General features: G+C 33.2%; 1 protein-coding gene across 1 annotated transcript in view; it reads right to left on the bottom strand.

The window, feature by feature from the left end:
- The window catches only part of LOC135835348 (eye-specific diacylglycerol kinase-like), a 700,104-nt gene that overhangs the window by 635,640 nt on the left and 43,155 nt on the right, over positions 1 to 21,309 (bottom strand). The window contains exon 2 of the mRNA XM_065349562.1: positions 3,395 to 3,598. Within this exon, the coding sequence (XP_065205634.1) occupies positions 3,395 to 3,598 (204 nt within the window). The remainder of the gene's footprint in view (positions 1 to 3,394; positions 3,599 to 21,309) is intronic.

The following is a 21,309-nucleotide window of genomic DNA, read 5'->3' as shown; positions in this document are numbered from 1 at the left end:
AAATTTATTTAAATGAAGTCGCTCAAGAAAGGACACGATTGATTTAAAAACAAGCCATCAGCTATTCGCTGATTGCAAGATAGTTTTTGTATTTACTTTCGCCATATTGGTTGATGGTTGCATTGGTTGCATAGTTTGCTTTTAAATATCAACTTGAAGCTGATTTTTCATTTCTTGGTCTTTTTTTATAATTTATGAAGTACATAGAATTTACCTAGACCTACGAATTTTATTAAAATGAAGTCAGATAAATGTCTTGTAAATTAGAACATTCAACTAAATAAAATCATTCGTTCACGAATAAAAAAATATTGAAAATTAAATTTAAAGTCAGTCCTAAATTTGGTTATGATGAAACACTACAGTAATTGCTGATAGCATTCATGTCGAAATACTGGTTGTTGATTGGCCATAAACTGAAAATTCATAAATTTATTGCCATTTAAAGATTGAGTAGAAATTTCTGATGAATGCAGAGCTAAAATTTCTAATCATCACTGACATAAACAACTGCTAGTTACTCCTTCGAATTTGGCGCCTAAATACCTATTGCTGAGCATTAAGAATAAAATCCTAATCTCTAATTGGCCCGAAGGTAGTTAATTTTGTGAATTCAAAAATCCGTCAAAAACTGAGAAATCAATTTTAAGCGACTAAAATTTTGGTTTGGGGGTTTCAAGCAATGCTCTTTTCAAAAATTGCGGGCCTGTTCAAATCTCCACGGATTATTTTCAAAATGTGTTAGGTACTTTGATTTATGCTCTCATCATGTTTGACGATCAGACCATCAAAATAATGTAGTAGCTTCTCACAGTCATATAATAAATTCGATTAGAATTTACTTTTTTGCGGGTAAGGTGTTATAGAGAAGCTTAGGGAATTTTTCAAGATGGTCCGATCGGACCTGATCCTTAGTTCAAAGGCGGTGGACAAATTATTGGATATTTGCAACCAAGTGCCATATCTCATCAATGAAATCAGTGATGGGCTTATTCAAGCTCAAAGTCATCTTGCAGACACCCAAAGATGAAAGAAGTACATATTTTCATCATCAAGAAAGATGGTCTTTAGTATGAAATAAATCATCTTGAAAAGTGGAAGAAAACTTATATTGCGCGAAGTTTAATATTTTCAAGATAATCTTGTTCAACTACGCATACATAATGGTTTGCGAGCATCTACAATACACTGATGCAGAATGAGGAACATTAAGTATGACAAAGAAAAGCCTTAGTTTGCAAAAAATGAAATCAGACATTCAAGGTGAGCAGTCGATTCTGAACATAGCGATGAGTCAAAATGAGAAAAAATTGGAAGTATACTTTGAAAATTCTAACCACTCAGATCTGTGAAAGAAGTAAGTATAAAGTACAAATTTATAGGGAGTTAAATTTTTTTTGACTGTTCAAATATTAACTGCTTCTAAGTAGCTCAGTTTTAGGAGAATTCAAGCTTTCCGAAGAAAAACCAAGCGGTCAGCTAGTCGATGATTGCAAGATAGTTTTTGCATTTGCTTTTGCCATATCAGTTGATGGTTGCATTGGTTGCCAAGTTTGCAGTTCGCTTTTAAATATCAACTCGAAGCTGATTTTTCATTTCTTGACCTTTTTTATTATTTATAGAATGTCAATGTACCTTACCTACTGCTTTTATCAAAATGAAGTCGAATAAATTTTTTGTAAATTAGAACATTCAACTAACCAAATAAGTACATAAAATTATTCGTGTACATGAATAAAAAAACATTAAAAATTAAATTCCAAATCAGTCTCGAATTTGGTTTTGAATTTCAATAAATAGTAATTGCTGATTAGAGATTGGCTTTATTGAAAAAACTGTTTGATTGGTTATAAACTGAAAATTCATAAATTTATTGCCATTTAAGAATGGTGTAGAAATTTCTGATGAATACATACAGTGCTAAAATTTCTAATCTTGGGAAGCAAATTTGGCGCCAAAATATTATTGCTAAGCATTTGTCAAAAAATCGACTTCAAGTGGCTACACTGACGCTCCACTTGAAAATTGCTAAATCAAGAGGTGGTAAATTACGTGGTAATTACCCGTAATTTCTCCGCCTCAATCTCAGAAATGATAGTGACCTCTTTGGAAGGGTGACTCACCCTATGAGTTGGTCAACTATTAAAATGACCACCAAAAATCCTCTTTGGGAATGACTCGGGGCCCCCACAATAAACAATTATTCCTCCTCGAAACTCTGCCATTTACCTTTTGCTTTTTAAAGTAGTAATAGTGCTCCTTTTCGAATTTGACCTTTTTAAAATTAAAAACACTCAAAATTTCATCTGACAAGATGTCTCAGACTGGAGGAGATGCAGACATGGAGAAGGACAAACCAACAACGCCAACAGTGAGTTATTAGATATTTGTATTTTTAGTAAAATTGATAGATTTGATAGTTGTGCACATGGTGCACCCAAATTCATCAGAGGTCTTTTCCGGCTCCCTGGGTGAAGATCCTCCTTCTGACCCTTTTTTGAAACTGCTTTAGGACCCAAAAACGCTTTCACAAAATTCATCTGCCTTTTCAGTTTAAATTTTACTCACTTAGTTACAATGAAACTAATTCGGCCCTGTGTTCTTTTTCTGCCTGCCCCCTCCTTTCAGGTTCCAGACACCGCAGTAATTAATTATTCTTTTAACTATAAAAATTACTCGATTCTTGAATAAAATATCGACATTTATGGTGTTTCTGATCTTCATCCCAATGATTCAAAGGAAAAGATGAAGAAAACAAAATCGTGTACCTAATAATGTTGTTTCAACTCATTTTAGTTGCAGTCTTTTACGATAACAATGAAGGCATGCAAGGTACCAAACCTAAAGAAAATTAGAATGATGAGAATGAGGATGACAACTAGGAGCCAGAACCAGAGGAGAAAGATTCATTCAATTCTAAACCTTTGTGGATAAGCAGTTGCAAACCATTCAGTCTAATTTATCAATTTTTGACGTTTTCTTAATTGTTGAGAGATCTTAATCTCTCATTTAAATCTTGATAACTTCACCAGTAACTAGTTGCAAGGATAAAATAACTAAAAATTATTTACGTAGTGTTATGTTAGATCCATACATGAGCTCAATGTTAATTCTTGCTGCTGAATCGATTATTTAAAAAAATGATAGATAATGATAAGATTATTGATCGCTTCACAAGAAATTTGAGATAGCTCTCAGATATATTGATGTGCCACCTGAATGTAAATAAATAATTATTTTCTTAAAGAACTGATCATTCAAGACTACAAAAATTGAGGGAGGGGAGAGATTCTTTGGAGGACCTGAGCACCACTGCTCTTAACCAAATCAAGCATAAAAATGAAAGCAAGCCGCCTTCTCAGGCCAAAAAAAAATCATCCATCAAACACCTTACCTGTAGCTGATCGGCAGTAGACCATTTTCAGCAGCTGTTCGACCTGTATCGAAACTGTACGACCTGCCAGGAAAGACGAAATGCGCCAAGGACGCAGAACTCCTGATCGAGTCTACGCTACGAGGCGCATCCGCATAATGGTCGACCTTTATCACAGGTACCATCGATGGATGGTGGTTTTTCAGTTTCAAACTCGGCATACCCCTGTAAGAAAAAAAAACTAGCCAAATTGTAGATACGCCGAAATTGAAAACCATCGTCATCATCACGTTCCGTTCGCAAAGAACGCAGAGAGACGAGAGTTGAAGAAAACATTCTTTAAAATACGAGTAAAAATGCAATTCGATATTGGGTTCCCGGTTTTCCTTCTATCTGTCCGCCATTCGTCGACGACTTTAGTATAATATGTATGTACCGAGTAATCGACTTTTTTTTCCAGCAGCTTTGCAAATGTATACAGTGTACAGTAGTAAGTATAAGGAGGAGAAAAAAAAAGGTCGCTCGAACTTTGTGTGTGTGCTTATAAAAACGCACCCGAGCGCTTGAAATTCAATTGAACCACGTTCTCTCTTTTCGCCTTTTCTCTCTTATATATTTGTAGTATACCAGATAAGTTTAATACGTAATTTTATCATCGAGACGCGACGAGCTAGCTAACGCGAGTTTTCATCCTTCCTCTCCGCTGCCTTTCTCTTAATAACACAGCATCTGTAGATATAACGAAATAACAAATCCTCCTCTACCCTTAATCTGTTTTTTCCCATCTTCTTCGATGTCGTTAAAAAGGACGTATTTTCTACAACGTGAAGATGATCCAACCGAGAAGGAGAGAAGAGAAGTTCAAAGAGAGAAAGCTTCCTCATTTGTGCATGATTCTATATACTTTTTATATGTAAAGTACTCTTTGCTAATTATTTCAATAGGAGCCCCTTTCCTCGTATACTTGCTTCGATATTAAAGATACCATAAACGCTTGAGAGATGTCATGGTTACAAATGATTCGTTTCCAAAATTGTGTTGGGGTATAATGATTCCAAAATTTGGTTTTTTGGAGTAAGTATATTTTCCTCTTTACAGGATCCAAAAGGTTCTAATTATGGATTTGAGGTACTTATGTATCTACGTATGTAGGTCAAATGTTACGTATTTTCAGAAAAAAATATTCAAAATTTTATTCCCTAATTCGAGGTTCCAAAATCAGGAATTTTCAGGGACAAGTACCTACTTGTGGATGTGGAGAGCCTCCCATAGAAATAAAATGAGATCTCTTAAAATTGAAATGAAGAAAAAATATTCACATTGATTTCGAAAACCAAGCTCTCACTCTCTCAGAAGTTGAAATTTATCTACGGATCACTTCGACAATATCGTGGGCAGGTTTTTATGAAGAATGAGGGTTGTGCTGTTTAAAAAAATGGCTACGGAATAAGTACGCAAGACTCGAGTACCTATTTTTATTCTTTCGACGATTAAATACGAAATCAACAAATAATGTGCTTTGAGGCGACTTAATTTCGCGATTTGAAAAAATCAAATTTTTAAAAAATTTCAAAATCGACTTCTATTATTATGTATCTAATTCTTGTTTGCAATAATTAAAGATGAAATTAGTAAGTAATGTGTTTTGGAGACAATTCCGCGATTTGGAAAAAAAAATCATTTTTCCTTAATCTGAAATTATTCAAATATTCTTCTCGTAAAGAAAAGTTAGATACGAATATCCTTAAACGAAACGATTCCTGAACAGATCAACTATGAGGTTAAAATAGTTGCCGACAGATTAATTTGAAGGCTAGTAAAAATGCAGTAATACAAGCATCGCATCATTTTGTCTCAAGTCAGCAATTTGGACACTTATTTTTGCAGCTGAGGTGAAAAAGGGTACCTCAAATGGTACAAAATCCACAGATAACATCAACGAGGAAAGTCATTAATAACAATTTTGATAAACAATCTTCAAATGCAGGGTAATTGATTATTCCAGAATAAGTCCTAAATGAGGTTGCATTTGTGATGTAAAATCTAATGTTTCGTATTTTAAAAATGTTTCCAAACACGTAATCAGTGTATTTACACGTAAACTACGTTCGAAGTAGATACGTACTTCGCGGTAAGAACAAACTTTTATTTTTGAATTATTCAACTTCTTGGAATCAATGAAACAAGACCTGTCAAAATTCCGATTTTTCAAAATGGCGATTTTTATCGCCTTGGATAAAAAATTTTTGGCAATTAAATTGCATCTTTTCAGAATTTTGAGCATAATTACCTCGAATGAAAAATATTTTTACGTGAAAAACTGACTAGCAATTTCAATTTTGAATTTGAATTTTGGTCACGTGTCGTACAAGTTTTTTCATAAAATCGAAAGAGTAAGTAGGGCTACGTAAATTGTAAAATTTCAAATTTCTTCTGAAAGTTGAAATTTGTCGACTTTGAAATAAAAGGATCTTTTTTGTTCGCCTTGAAAAGTTGCACCAGAAGCATGGTTAAAACCTTGAGTTTTAGAAAAGTCATGAACTCTAGCTCCTCCAATTTCCGATTTAGGCACATACGCATTAGGAAAATCAAATGTAAGGTGCACCATACAACCTTCTTTGTTTGATCGATGAGTTGAAAAATTTGTTCATCAATAAAGAAAATGGCTCACTATTCATTCAAAAGTCCAAAAATGGAAATAAAATTTCTCAATAATCAAATTGAGCTTCTGAATCTTCGTTTGAGATACTCGTACAATTTCAACAACAACAAAACCTCTTAGCAGAAAATTATTCAAATTCTACGAATCAGAATTTTCATTCTCTACAACTTTGTTTTCCCTTAATTTATCTCAAAAATGGATTCATTGTGATGATGATGAAAAAGTTCAACTTTTCGCAACATCATAAAAAACGATTCTGAGGGAAATGAAAAGACCTGCGAAAAAATGAAGAGAAATGAAGTTGCAAAGCATGAAATGTGCATTGAAGAGTGACGATAGTAAACTTGGATTAGATTGATGAAATTTATCGAATCACTTGATTTAAGAATCAAAGAGTTTCACCGAAAAAAATACAAAAGACAAAACGTTCAAGAATTCAATTTTCTATTTGTAGTAATCAAGTAAGATACAAATCACTGTTTACTTTGATTTTTTATCAATTTCAAAAATACTAATTAGTGTCCCAATTTTTACAACCTTCTGGAGTCTAGGACCTCCTAACACAGCCAGTTCGCACCTCATTTTGTTCTGTTCTTCGAAGTGCAAACCAGAAATAAATCTCAGTGTCGGTCTAAATTTCGAAGAAAAGTCTGGAGAACTTACTCACGACCCTTATCAGTTTTTTTTAAAGAAAATCATTTAGTGAAAGTAAAGAAGTGCAAAACATAAAATGCTCTTGATGCAATAATCCTAAATTTGAAAAAAATTACTTTATTAGTACTGGAGATATTTTAATTATGCCTACTATTTAAAGCAGTTCAAAACAACATCAGAAAAAAATAAGCGAAACGCTCTCTAAAATGTTCTCAATGCAGGCGTACGAAGGAAGGAAGATCGGACTTTTATAATGAATTCAATTAAATTAACAGAGCTCGAAGTAATCAAAATAATGATACAGAATACGCAAGATTATCTCAGAAACCCGATGAAGGCTGAATAAGTAATTGAAAAGAAAGTTGGGAAATAGATATGAATAAAAAAGTGTCATCACTTAAATTTTTGCATCAGGCACAAAATCGTAAACTCGATTTACAAAAATCAAACCAAATCGAAATGGTAAGTTTTTTTGAGAAAATTCGAGTACTCATCATAAAAGAGCACCAAGTCTCAAAATAATGCTCAAAATTCAGAAAAAAAAGAAAAATTAGTCGTACGTACTACCTACCTATCTAAAACTTGAATTTAGCATAATACTGAGTTTAAATGAGTATCAACTATGCAGGTCTTCTCCGACCACCACAGTCTGAAATTTTGAAAAAACCACTACAACTTAAAACGTTGAAAAAAAATAGAGAAGCTGTTCAACGATTCTGTCACAAAATTCAGCGAATATTCAAACAACTTTAATATATTCTAAAATATTACAAATTATATGTCACAGATTTACCTAATTTTTTTTACAAAATTTTTGGCTATAGGTAGAGGGGAAGTGCAGAGGAGAAGGCTCAATTCATAATTCTTTATTCCAGAGCAAAAATGATGGAAGTCCATTTTCTTTCATGGATTTTGAGATTTTTACATCATTGGAAAGCTCTCGCATAATCTCTTTCCAATGGCGTAAAAATTGCAAAATTCCTTCCCCCCCCCCCCCAAATGGACTTCCATCCTTTTTGCTCAGGAGTACAGAATTAAGCTCGGCGATTTCAAAAATGTTACAAATAATACGTCACATGGATCTCTTTTTCCTCAAATTTCAACCTAAATTTTGAGGGCCTGTGCAAAAACGTTATAGATTCGAACTCATAACACAGCAAAACAACATACCACCAGTAAGTAATTTCAATTTTTCAAGATGGCTAGACCATAAATTTATCAAAAATTCGCGACAGTAAAAATGAAAATTCAAAAAGAAATACGATCATAAAAACAACAGGTACAAATAAAACCATCGAAAAAAATATCCAATGCCATAGACAGGTACATTTTTAAGAATCGTACCTATTACGTAAGCAGCACATCAGTTTCTTAAACAATAACACGTGTAAAAAAATTGTCCACTGGGCCGCATCCGATACCTATCGCAAATTATTTCGGTCTAGTGCTTTGCTCACCCCTTCTTCACCGAAAGAACACCTTGTTGTCGCCTCAAAAAAAAGGCACTCGCAAGTAAGAAAGTGTGACGTGAAACCGAGAGTAATTTTAAATAACTTATGCTACGCCAACTATATAGGGATAGGGAAGGCGCGTAGGACTCGCAAAAAGTGGGCGATTTTATGGCCAAGGGATGGGAAGAAGAGTCGAAAAAGAGAGGAAAAAAATATGGGTTCGAAGAGGTCGACATTTTTATACTATGACATTTTACCAAAGTCGCTTGATATATAAATTAAAAGTTTTTCGATTTCGAACATAATAAAATGCAGGGGTAAAAGTACTCGTATACGATACCGTGGTAGAAGGCGTGAACGTTTGTACGAGATCGCTGAGCCGCCGAATTATATGGACGTAGTAAAATTAAAGGGTATTCCTGGTTAAGATAGGTGAAATGGCCCTAATCTCAGATTTGGAAAATCATGATGGATTATTGTTGGGTACCTCCAATAAAAATTTTCGAGCGGAATTTCCGCCCCCCAACCCACCCCCCTTGGTCAGTATAGCCAAAAAACGTGTTTTTTGCGAGAAAAATTCTGTATTCATGAGTAGTGGGGAAAAAATTTTGGTACCACGCAGAATGTGTAGGGGAAGCCTGGGCCTTTCAACACGATTTTTTTCAAAAATTTTTATTGTAGTGGTGGGGGTCAAATTGACAAAAGAAAACTTTGAAGCGCCACAGCTCCGGAGTGAAGGGTGCTACACAAAAACTGTTTTGGCCAAAATATGTTGTTTTACAAGTACTTTCTTCCTACCGATCCGTAAAATTATAATTTTGTCTGCAAAAGGCTCGTATTTGCAAAAAACCCTGAAAAATACGCGTTTTTCGCGTTTTTTTTGCAAAATTATGCAAAATATGCGAAAAATGAATGGAACAAAAAATGTTGAGCGTCGAATTTCACCCTAGAAAACGTGTTCATAAGGTTGTCAAAACGCTCATCTACTGAAGTTAGCTTAGATTGTAATCATGAACTCTGAATAAAAAAATACCAAAAAAATTCAAATTGAGGAAAGAGCGATTCAGTTATAATTTTCAGTCTTCTCATTTCAAACACGTTTCCACAATGCTTGGTCAAAAAAATCCTTAAAAATGAAAATATCGCAAGTCAAACTTACAAAAAGTTACCAAGAATGGGCAAATTACCCAAAAATTGTTCAGAAATCTAACTCAAAATCAGTATTTGTAGAAAATACGAGTACAAATTTCGATCTTACCAAAATTCAAAAACTTTGAAAAACATCCCAAAATTGTACTAAAAGGTCATCTAAAATGGATTGGTTCAAAATCAGATTGATGTCCCAAAATCAAGGGGTAATTTACCCGGTTATAGAAAAACCAGGTCAACGTCTTATGAATGAATGAAAAAAAGTTATTCCAAAAATGACCGAATGATGAATTATACTATGTATTTATACTTTTTAATGTAAGTTACAAACCATAAAAAAATTGACAAACTTAATCCAGGCTTGATAATGAGAGTAAAACAATTTTCAACCAAAGTTGACCCATCATGAGGGACAAATGGTTTGAAAAATCAATTTTTTAGCATTTTTGAAGATCCTTTACCTATACTGGAGGAAAACAATTTTCAACCAAAATTGACCCATCATGAGGGACAAATCGTCAATTTTTTAGCATTTTTGAAGATCCTTTACCCATACTTACTACATATTCTGAAAAAAAATATACGTTGTGTATCTTACCCATAGATTGATGTGATAAACATAGGTACCTACCTATCATTTCATTTACAAGTAGGTATAATTGAATATTTTTTTCGGGTCAGAATTTTTCTATTTTTAAAGAGAACTAGAAAAAATGAATAGAAAAGGAAATCAAGAGAAAAAATATAAAATTACAAAATATTGATTTTAAAAATGGAAAAAGTTTCTTTTTACAACACCTAGGCATGTAATTTACCTATTTATTTTGAATGATTTGGCAAAAAACAGGATTTTTTTAGGATAATTTTGGGAAAATAAAGAATTCTTGCCAGTTTAAGCAACAAGATTTTTTGAACATTTCGTCAAAAAGCAGGAGTTTTCTTTTGGCAATTTTTACAAAAGTTGGGTGTTTTTTTAATAATTTTGACAAAAAAGGAACTTATTTACGATTCTGACGCAAACGAGATTTTTTTGACAATTTAGGCAAGAACAGAACTTTGCAGACAATTCTGGCAAAAAACATAGCACGGACTTCTTAGGATCATTTTGGCAAAAGAAGGAGAAATTTTGAAATTTTGGCTACTAACAAAGTTTTTTGGTCATTTCTGCAAAAATACGTATTATGACTTTCTTAATAACGTCAAAAAAGGTATTTTTTTAACAATTTTGGCAAAAAACGGGACTTTTTTTAGAAATGTCAAAAGTTGTGATTTTTCAATAATTTTTTTTACAATATTGGCGAAAATGAGACTTTTTTTTACAATTACATATTCTGGTGATGAGATTTTTTGAACATTTTGGCGTAAAACATGTACTTTTTTGACAATTTTTACAAAAAGTCACGATTTTTTGATAATTATGGCAAAAAAATTGGAATTTTGAAATTTTGGACAACAACAGGTCTTTTCGTTCATTTTTACAAAAAATATTAGGATTTTTTGATAATGTCATTCAGAAGAAAACGTATTTTTCGACAATTATGACCAAAAACATTGCTTTTTTGATAATTTCGATAGAAGTTAGGGTTTTTTTATTTCACCAAAAAGTGACTTTTTTGATAATTTTGGCGAAGGTAGGAATTTTTGACAAGTTTGCAGTAGCAATTTTTCGCCCCATACTATGTAGCGACATGACCAACGTGACATGCTGCAAAGATCTGATATGTGTGCGCGCGCTTAGCTCAGTAGATCAGCGTTTTGACAACCTTATGAACACGTTTTCTAGGGTGAAATTCGACGCTCAATATTTTTTGTTCCATACATTTTTCGCATATTTTGCATAATTTTGCAAAAAAAACGCGAAAAACGCGTATTTTTCAGGGTTTTTTGCAAATACGAGCCTTTTGCAGACAAAATTATAATTTTACGGATCGGTAGGAAGAAAGTACTTGTAAAACAACATATTTTGGCCAAAACAGTTTTTGTGTAGCACCCTTCACTCCGGAGCTGTGGCGCTTCAAAGTTTTCTTTTGTCAATTTGACCCCCACCACTACAATAAAAATTTTTGAAAAAAATCGTGTTGAAAGGCCCAGGCTTCCCCTACACATTCTGCGTGGTACCAAAATTTTTTCCCCGCTACTCATGAATACAGAATTTTTCTCGCAAAAAACACGTTTTTTGGCTATACTGACCAAGGGGGGTGGGTTGGGGGGCGGAAATTCCGCTCGAAAATTTTTATTGGAGGTACCCAACAATAATCCATCATGATTTTCCAAATCTGAGATTAGGGCCATTTCACCTATCTTAACCAGGAATACCCTTTGCAACTGTTCGAATTAAACGAATCGTATCATTTGAAACGAAATTTCTCTTCGACGAAAAGGATTTTAAAGTTTGAGTATAATAAAAGGACTCGGCTGCGAAAACCGATATGGCGCGAGGCAAAGGATACGCGAAGGCAGAGGGAGGGGAGGGGGAGGGGGAGAAAAAAAAGGGTAATAAAAGCGCAGGCACACGAGTCCCGTCTATAATAACGATAGATATTAATGATACGATCATAACGCGCAAATTATTAGTTTGGTACTCGACGGTGAGGTGTTTTTTCATCGTTCGCAGTATTTTTTCTATCCTTTTTTTCCTCGTCTCAGTGCCCATTTCCCCCCTTTTTTTCAAGGTTAACGTCGTCGATAGGAGCCAACGTGTAATCAAATTTACGTTTGATTACTGAAACTCAGACCCTTCAAATTACAAATAACGAAATGTAAAGATATTACTTATGTCGTTTCATGGAATTTCAAGCAATTTTCTGTAACTTTTCTTCCCTTATTTTGGCTCCTACTTACAAGGTACAACAGAACAGAGTTTTTCCTTATCAATTTGAGAGATATTAAGCAAACGTTCGAAATATGCAAGATGTGTTAAATTTCATGTAAAGTCGCGTAAGGCTCGATAATATCAAATTTCAAAAAAGTAGCCAAGGAGTAGGTAATCTTTTGTTTCTTCAACATGTAATGCTTCATGCGTATCGCGTATCAATAAAAACAGCATCGAGCAGGTACCTACATGAAAATTTCAAAACGGAGCTCGAAATTTCAGCAAAAATAGAAAGAGTATTACCGAGTAAGGAGAGTGAAATGGCCCCCTTCTCAGATTTTCAAACTCGCTAGTAGAAGTTGTTGCTCATCGTATAAAATCCCATCATAATATTTTAATATTACCCCAACTCCTCTAAAAGTAATAAAATTGCAATATTTTGATTTAAAATTTCCATCTTCAAAACTATTCACCCGATTTTTTTCAAACATGCAAGGATGTTAAATACATACCAAGTATCTCCGGCCATTTATTGAAATTTCAATAAATTTTTAAAAAGCATTTTTAGTTTTTCGGTGGTATTTTCCGTAATTTCTTTCGTAGAAGCAATTTAAAATAAAATCGTAAGTAAGTACATAATGCTATGCAACCCACAAGAATCACGAAGGGTAAGCATTTTTTTAGAATTTTTCATGAGTACCTAGTTCAGTGAAAGACCCTTCGGAATATACAAAAAAAAAACTGATTTTTTCCTCAAAGTAGTCAGTTTAGGAAAGGAATAGAGCTTCTTTCACTGAAAACTCAAAATAAATTTCGAAGATACGCAGAACAAGCCACATCTATTCGCTGATTACAAGGGGGGTTTTGCTTCGCTAATACAGCTTATTTTGGTTATTTTTGTTCACTTTTCATTTTTTACTGCCATAAAATTGAACCAGTAAAACATAAAATAGTAAAAAAAATACAATTTCAATATGCAATTTTTCAATTGAAAGAGTGGAAATTTTATTTATGATTAAACAATCCATGATAAGTACACTGTTTAGTGTTTACTGTATGATTGGCTCAGTGTACAAAAAATAAAATTGCTGATGAAGATGAATATTTCATTGAAATATGGGTTCTCCCGCAATTCCGCATTCACGCGAAACCCTTAATAAAAATTAAAATGCAATTTCTTTGCTTATTATTCATATTTGACAAAAAAACAGTAAACAATTTTTGGAAATTGAAAAGCTTGGGAGGCATTTTCTTAAAAGTTGAACAATAGGGAACAACTGGGATCATCAAGTGTCAAACATGTTATGCTGATCTTGTTTTTGTCTAATTTTTTGCTTATGTGTTCTCCTCTATCCTGCTTTTGCACAGTTTTTTTCTTGAAAAAAATTTTCAAAAAAATGTCCCAATTTTTACCATTTTTTCAACATGATTTCAAAATTTCAATTTACCCACTCTTTCCTTCTTAAAAATTGAGTGAATCATTATAATGTAAAATTGTTATGAAAATTTTTGACTCTCTCTTGTTTATTATACCTATAAGACAACAAAGTTTAAAAAAGTAGTCTAGGAGTAGGTAATCTTTTATTTATTTATCATGTAATACTTCATGCTTGCCAATAAAGCCAGCATTTCGCTCATCGAGCAGGTACATGAAAATTTCAAAAAGGAGCTCGAATTTCTGGCAAAAATAGAAAGAGTAAAACGTATTACCGAGTGAGGAGAGTGAAATGGCCCCCTCCTCGGATTTTCAAACTCGCTAGTTAAAGTTGTTGCTCAATGCTCATGGTACAAAATCCCATCTGAATATTTCAATATTACCTCAACTCCTCTAAAAGAAATAAAATTTCAATTTTTAGTTGAAATTTCCATCTTCAAAAACTATTTACCGGATTTTTTTTAAACTTGCAGGGATGTTAAATAGCAAGTACCTCGGGCCATTTGTTGAAATTTTAATAAATTTTTTTAAAATCATTTTTATTTTTTCGGTGGTATTTTTGGTAATTTCTTTCGTAGAAGCAATTTAAAATATGTGCATAAGCTATGCAACTCATCAAGAATCACGAAGGGTAAGCATTTTTTTGTGAGTAACTACCTGGTTCGGTAAAAGATCCTTCAGAAATGCGAAAAACTGATTTTTTCATGGTTTTTTCCTCAAAGTAGTCAGTTTAGGGAAGGAGGAGAGCTTCCACTGAAAATCTTTTCTTTAATATGAACCATCCATTTAAGTATTACGAGTGAATAAGCAAATATCAAATAGAGAAACTTCAAGATTAGCAGAACAAGCCATCATCTATTCGCTGATTACAAGAAGGTTTTTGCTTCGCTAGTAGCTTATTGGCTATATTATTTTTAGATTGATTTCAATTTTCAGCATTAAAGGTACAGCAGCTTTTATTGCTTTAGCCGCAGAAATTTAACATACCTATTAAAAAAAATCATGATTTCTCAAATTTTCATTCATGAATTGAAATATGCGCTACTTTTTACCAACATAAAATTGAACCAGTAAAATCTAAAATAGAAAAAAATACAATATTTCAAAACGCCATTTTTCAATTAAAAGAGTTCAAATTTTTTTATGATTAAATAAATGTAATCCATGATACACTGTTTACTGCATGATTGACTCATTACACATACAAAAAATGAAATCACTGATGAAAGTGATGAAGATGAATATTTCATTGAAATAGGGATTCTCTCACATTCACACAAAACCCCTGATGAAAATGAAACTGAAGTTTCTTTGCTTATTTTTCATACCTGACAAAAAAATCAATGAAAAAGTTTGGAAATTGGAAAACTTAGGAGGCATTTTTTTACAAATTGAACGTTCGAGAACAACTGGGATCACCAAGTGTCAAACATGTACAGCTGATCTCGTTTTTGTCAAATTTTTTGCTTATGTGTTCTCCTCTATCTTGCTTTTGCCCAGTTTTTCTGGGAAACATTTTCAAAAAAAATGTCTCGTTTTTTATCATTTTTTCAATAACACTTCAAAATTTTCAGTTACTCTTTCCTTCTTAAAAATTTATGTAAAAAATTGTTATGAAAATTTTTTACTCTTTTACCGTTTCCTCAAAAATTGAAATATTTGAAAAAAAATCTCCTTTTGAAAGTTTTGCTTTTTAGAACTTTTTTGTGTTGTCCTGCTTGTTTAAAACAGCATGTTTCTTTCAATTTTTTACAAATTTCGAAAATTTGTTTCTTGAGGGATAAAAGTATAGAATTGCAGGAAAAAAATCTGAAAAAACTGTTGACTGGTTTTTCTTCATTTTTTTTTGGTATGGCTCCCCTTAAAAGCATTGAAATAATCCAAAAAATTATCTTAATTTTCCATTTCAGAAATTTCCTGTTCACTTTCTCTTTCTTTTGAAATATTCTGATTTTTCAACTTCGGTGATGTTTATAAAATTGAGAGAAATCAATCAAGTATCTCAACCCACTCTACTAAAACAAATTGAAATATTCGAGAAAAAAAAGGAAAGGCTGAAAATTGAAAAAAAAATTGGATTAAAAAAACGTTCCAAGTGATTCTTCGGTATATAATTAATGTTAGATATTCGAGATTTCGAGGGAATGTTTCGCCAGTGTGCGGTGAGTAAGTATTTTTTTTTTCTTCAATTTTTTCTGTTTATTAGACAATTCGAATCATCAGAAAGAAATTACCAGATGAACTTCTTCAATTTATTGACTTCGGTCAATAAGTGTTTCAATTTTTCGACAAGCATTGCAGGTATATGTATCTAAACAAGAGAGGTACCCAAACTGGTAAAAATGTTGGGTCTAAGCAAAACGTACTAGAATATCCTCCTTGGCAGTAAGTATTTCAGATTTCTGAGCCCATCTATTGGATATTACGAAATGTTCCGAAAATAAACTTGAACTGAAGATGAAAAAAAAATTAATTCAATTGAGCTCGAAGCTGAAAATTGATGTGCATTCTCTCTATTGACACTTCCCTACTCCTCATTTATTCTAAATCGATTCGAAACTGCAGCTGTGAAGCTTCCATCTAATTTTTGAAAATTAATTTTCTCATAAAATTTTAAGAATCGGCTATTAACATAAAAATTTGAAAATCGTCGCATTTATCTACTACAATTCTCAACATTCGCGGTTATAGCAAGCAGGATAGCATAAATTTTTGCAAAATATTCGATTTTGAAGTCCTGTCGCAACCAACTTTGGTCAAACGTTGAAAGTGACTCGAGATAACTTCAACCTCGAGTAAACACCGAGTAAAAACAAGCCATCGCAGCTATTCGCTGATTGCAAGATAGTTTTTGCATTTTGCTTTCATCATACCTTGGTTGCTAAATTTGCTTTTAAATATCAACTTGAAGCTGATTTCTCATTTCTTGATAATTATATTTTTCATAATTTATAAAGTAGAATGTCAATGTACCTACTACTTTTGTTAAAATGAAATTGAAAAAATTGCTCATAAATAATTAGAATATCCAACTAAACAACTTTTGATGGAATAATCAAAGTAATCTCACCTTGTACATGTACATCTACATACCTACGAGTAGCATCAATTTTTTCAACAAAAAAAAAATCATCTTTTTAAGTTCTGGAGCCAAAATATTATTGCTAACCATCTATTATGTCAATGACCTTCCAAAAAATGTAAGGAGTAATCTGATCCTATTCGCAGATGACACTACAGCACTGATTCCTATGAATATGGGTATCTCAGTACAGCAGGTAGTGGATGATTTGGTAGAGTGGTTCAGAATAAATAAAATGAAATTAAATGTTGAGAAAACAAACCTGATATATTTTGGTCACAGCTCACAAAATTTAAATTTGGCACTGCCAATTACCAAAGTTGAATGTCTAAAATTTTTAGGAGTATACATCAACTCCACTCTTACTTGGACTGATCACATAGACTATTTAGCTGGGAAGCTATCATCAATAAATTATCTCCTTTGGCAATTAAAAGGTGTCACCAATGTGCAAACATTAAAAATGGCATATTATGGAATGTTCCAGTCTAATATGTCATATGGCTTAGTGTTTTGGGGCGGTAATGTCAGTCTTATGCAGAGAATTTTTGTAATACAAAAACGAGCAATAAGAATCATCTATCGAATGCAAGTCACAGAATCATGCAAGACTATCTTTCTTTCAAATGAAATTTTAACCCTGCCCTGCTTATACATATATCTGATATCCCAAATTGTGAAGAAAGGCATAGTGAAATTACATACCCCTCAACACAGTCATTATACTAGAAATAGCCAACAACTACATAGCACACAATTCAGGACTAAATTTCACCAAGTTAGTATAGACTTCATGGCTGCAAAAATTTATAACAAAATCCCAACTGAAATTAAAATTATCAATTGCACAAAATTATTTTCTAAAACTCTGAAAAAATGGCTACTAAAAAAAGCATTTTATTCAATCGATGAGTATATGGACACTGTTACATAACTGAGTACATTAGCAACTGAACTTTCAGCAACTACTTGAAATTTTGATTTATCATCTAGCGTCATTGTTTCTTTTTTTATTTTTATGTATAACCGATAATTCTTGGATGTTATGTGGTAAATAATTCTAAGAATCTTTATAAATGTACATGAAATCTCACTTTTTTTTATAATGTATTGTTTTCTGATTCATGTAATTATGTTGTTTTTTTTTCTTTTTTATTTATTTCTTATTTGGTTTCTATTATTTTCATTGAATGCGTCTATTTGGATATCTGTGCTGATCCTATGCCTGTATGGTGCTGTACATGGCGCATTTATTTCATTTTATTTCATGTTATTTAATTTCATTATTCATTCTTTTATGTATTGATTATTTCCTATACTGTTAGTACATAAGTCGACTTTGTAAATGCAGCAACGCTGTCTATTGCAAAAAATAAAGTTGATTTGATTTGATTTGATAAAAATACTCCTCGTTAATGGGATTTTTGAAAATACTAATCGCTGATTGGCCAAGTGTTGACAATTTGTACTTCTGGAAAAATCCTAAGCAAGCGTTTATTCAGAAATTCGATAAAAATTTAAAAATCAACATCAGCAGAATCTGATTCTGAGAGTGAGATGTCGATGACGTACTATTCCAGTGAACCAAATTTCGGCTCGATCGAGTAAAGGATCTCTAGATAATGAGACAATTTTCAATCATTTTCCACAAATACATCCTTCTAGGTTTTTTTTGGTAAGGGGGGGGGACAAGGTTCCTTCTAAAAACACTAAATTTACTCGTATATAGCACATCCTTTACGAGTAAAATAATAATCAGCACACCAAAATAACACACCATGGACATGGTAGGTTAAGTATGTATACGTAAGTAAGCTATTTCTGAAACATTATTATTATCCTTACAGGTACAGTACATAGACGTATCGTACCTATTTAAGTAATCAACACACACACACGCACATACCATATACACGTTTACGTACAGCGATAAAAAATCATGCAATTATTGATTAAAAGGTTCTCGTTTATTCGAGTACAAACGAACGAAAAAAAAACCAGTGAGAGAAAGAGCGAGCATACAGTACGACGAGACGCGACAGCGGTAGTGGCTCCTCGTCGACTTTAATCGATACCTAGATGTACACCACATGAATGAGTCTTACTAACGAGTAAATATGACTTCAAAAAACGAAAAAAAAAACCATCTCGTAATTTCCTCGTACTATCATTTCAATATTTACCGACTAATTATCAACACAGGGTAAGTGGAACCAACCCTTTACCTCACGATTCCATCTCCATGCTCGTCACACCGGCGACATACATCACCATTCTTTCCAATGGTCTCAAATCAAACACACTGTGCATTCATAACTACATATTAAAATATAACGTGGTTTTCAAACATACAGGTAAATTTACCTTTTTAAATTCATGCAATTTTCCAAAAATTGTGACAATAGCAGCAGATGTACGATTTCCGAAAGACCAATGGCAATTCACCTCCATCACAAACACAACCGCGTCTCGTACAAATATATGGTACGAGATAGAGAACTAGACAACACGTCGAGCGTACTTCTCGATCCGAACACAAACGTCAATTAGGTAAATTAATCGCGAGTTTTCCGGAATAATATACGAGTACACAAAGTTCGAAAAAAGCCAACCAGCCAGTCAGCGAAAAAGCACACCGACAACATCGCGCCGGCTAAACTTTCAAGAGACATGAAATCGTTCACTAACGTGTCTGGCTCGCATTACAGAGCAAGGTATACGCAAATAAAAAGGTAAATTTTCTCCCTATTGATCAAACGCCGGAGCTAGTTTTATGCATAAGTTGTAATATGTACCTTGATAATATTATAGCACACCGCACTATCGAAAGCTCGTATATACACAACAATAAGAAAAATAACCGCGTGTGTAACTACTCGCGAACACCGCCACCGCACAACTTTCCTATAAAAGCAGAGCCCAATTACACGAAACTCTCGAGCTCTAATCGTACCGACCACAATAATGAATAAAGTACATACCACAGTTGCACCGTTATATGTAGTCGTCGTTCTAATCGAGTAATCGCATATCGTTTACACGAACTGGCAAAAAAAAATGGTGATTCATTCATCAGCTTAATTCTCAACAGCAACAGAGGCCGCCAATGCTTGCTGTAATAACAGCACACAAAATAACCTTCAGAGAAGAGCAAGTTCATCCTCCAGCCAACAGATTATTCTCCCTTTCAGAAATCATAGGAGAAGGTTGATACTTGATGATAGTCACCTTCGTCACCCCGTTTCAGACTGGTTTTCAAATTCAATGGAACTTTAGAATTTTGAAAGTTAAACAGAAAATGTAAGTACTCTTGTAATTTACAACCATGTCAGTTTGCCATCTCAAAGCTCAAGGCTAAGCGTACACTAGAGCCAGATAACGTACTCTCTTATTTTTACAAGGGTGTGGGAGAATTCTTGATTGACCCGATGACCTCCTAACTTTTTTATTGAATTTAATAATTCAGAAGAATAAATTCCCAACTGGATGGAAATGTTCAAAAGTTATTCCTGTTCCAAAAAAAGAAGCACTGGAAAAAGTTACTAACTATAGGCCAATATCATTCATCCCAATCCCTGCAAAACTATTTGAAATGGTAATATAATTATAGCAGATTACATCCTAAAATAAAAAATCTTATTTCATCAAACCAGCATGGCTTTGTTGGGGTAGATTAGTGAGCACAAATCTAATCAACTTTGTTAAGTATTGTCTAAGTAAGCTCGCTTGAATGTGGCGATCAAGTAGATACAATATAATATACTGACTTTAAAAAAGCGTTTGATAGTATCAACCATAGGATACTAATACAAAAACTAGGTAAACTTGATTTCTCCCACAACCTATGTAGCTTGTTCTGGTCTTATCTTGATGGAAGGGTGCAATTGTATGTTTCTTATAAAGGCAAAATATCCAAGATATACCCCTGTCCATCTGGTGTCCCTCAGGGTTCCAATTTGGGTCCCCTTTTCTTCCGTTTGTTTGTAAATGACCTCCCATCTGTGATAAGAGATTCAGAAATGCTGCTCTTTGCAGATGATGTAAAAATATACAGAAAAATTCAAGATATAAATGATATCCAAAAACTTCAAGCAGATTTGGATAGGTTTATAGATCGGAGTATTGTTAACAGGCTGTCCTTAAACGTTTCCAAATGTGCAACAATGACCTTTACTCGGGAAAGAGGCTTTCTACAAGGTGTGTAGTGTACACAGTTAGTGGAGAAGAACTTTGTCACTCAACTAGGGTTTGGGACCTGGGTGTAAATCTTGATGTAGGGCTTACCTTCAAGGATCATGTCAATACTGTGTTGGCTAAGGCAAGAAGAATAGCATATTTTGTGGTTAGAAATTCTGTGCACTTCAGGAGGATAAGTACACTCAAAATTCTATACTTTTCGTTCATAAGATCAATCCTCGAGTTTGGGATACTAATCTGGTTCCCTCATACTAAAAAATTTATAAAAGAACTTGAAAAAATCCAAAATATATTTCTAAAATACCTATATATTTGAAGACATTTTAGTATTATACATATGTACTTATGACCTTTCACAAAAAGAACTTTTAGAAGGATTTGAAATTGATTGCAGTAATGCTCCTATATTATTACGACCTCATCCACTGTAACATAAATTACGGTAATCTGGGAAAAATTAATTTCTGGGCCCCAAACATTCATTCTAGACAAAA

This window comes from Planococcus citri, chromosome 2 (assembly GCF_950023065.1).
Source record: "Planococcus citri chromosome 2, ihPlaCitr1.1, whole genome shotgun sequence".
Lineage (NCBI taxonomy): Eukaryota > Metazoa > Arthropoda > Insecta > Hemiptera > Pseudococcidae > Planococcus > Planococcus citri.
This window is presented reverse-complemented; position numbering and strand designations above follow the sequence as displayed.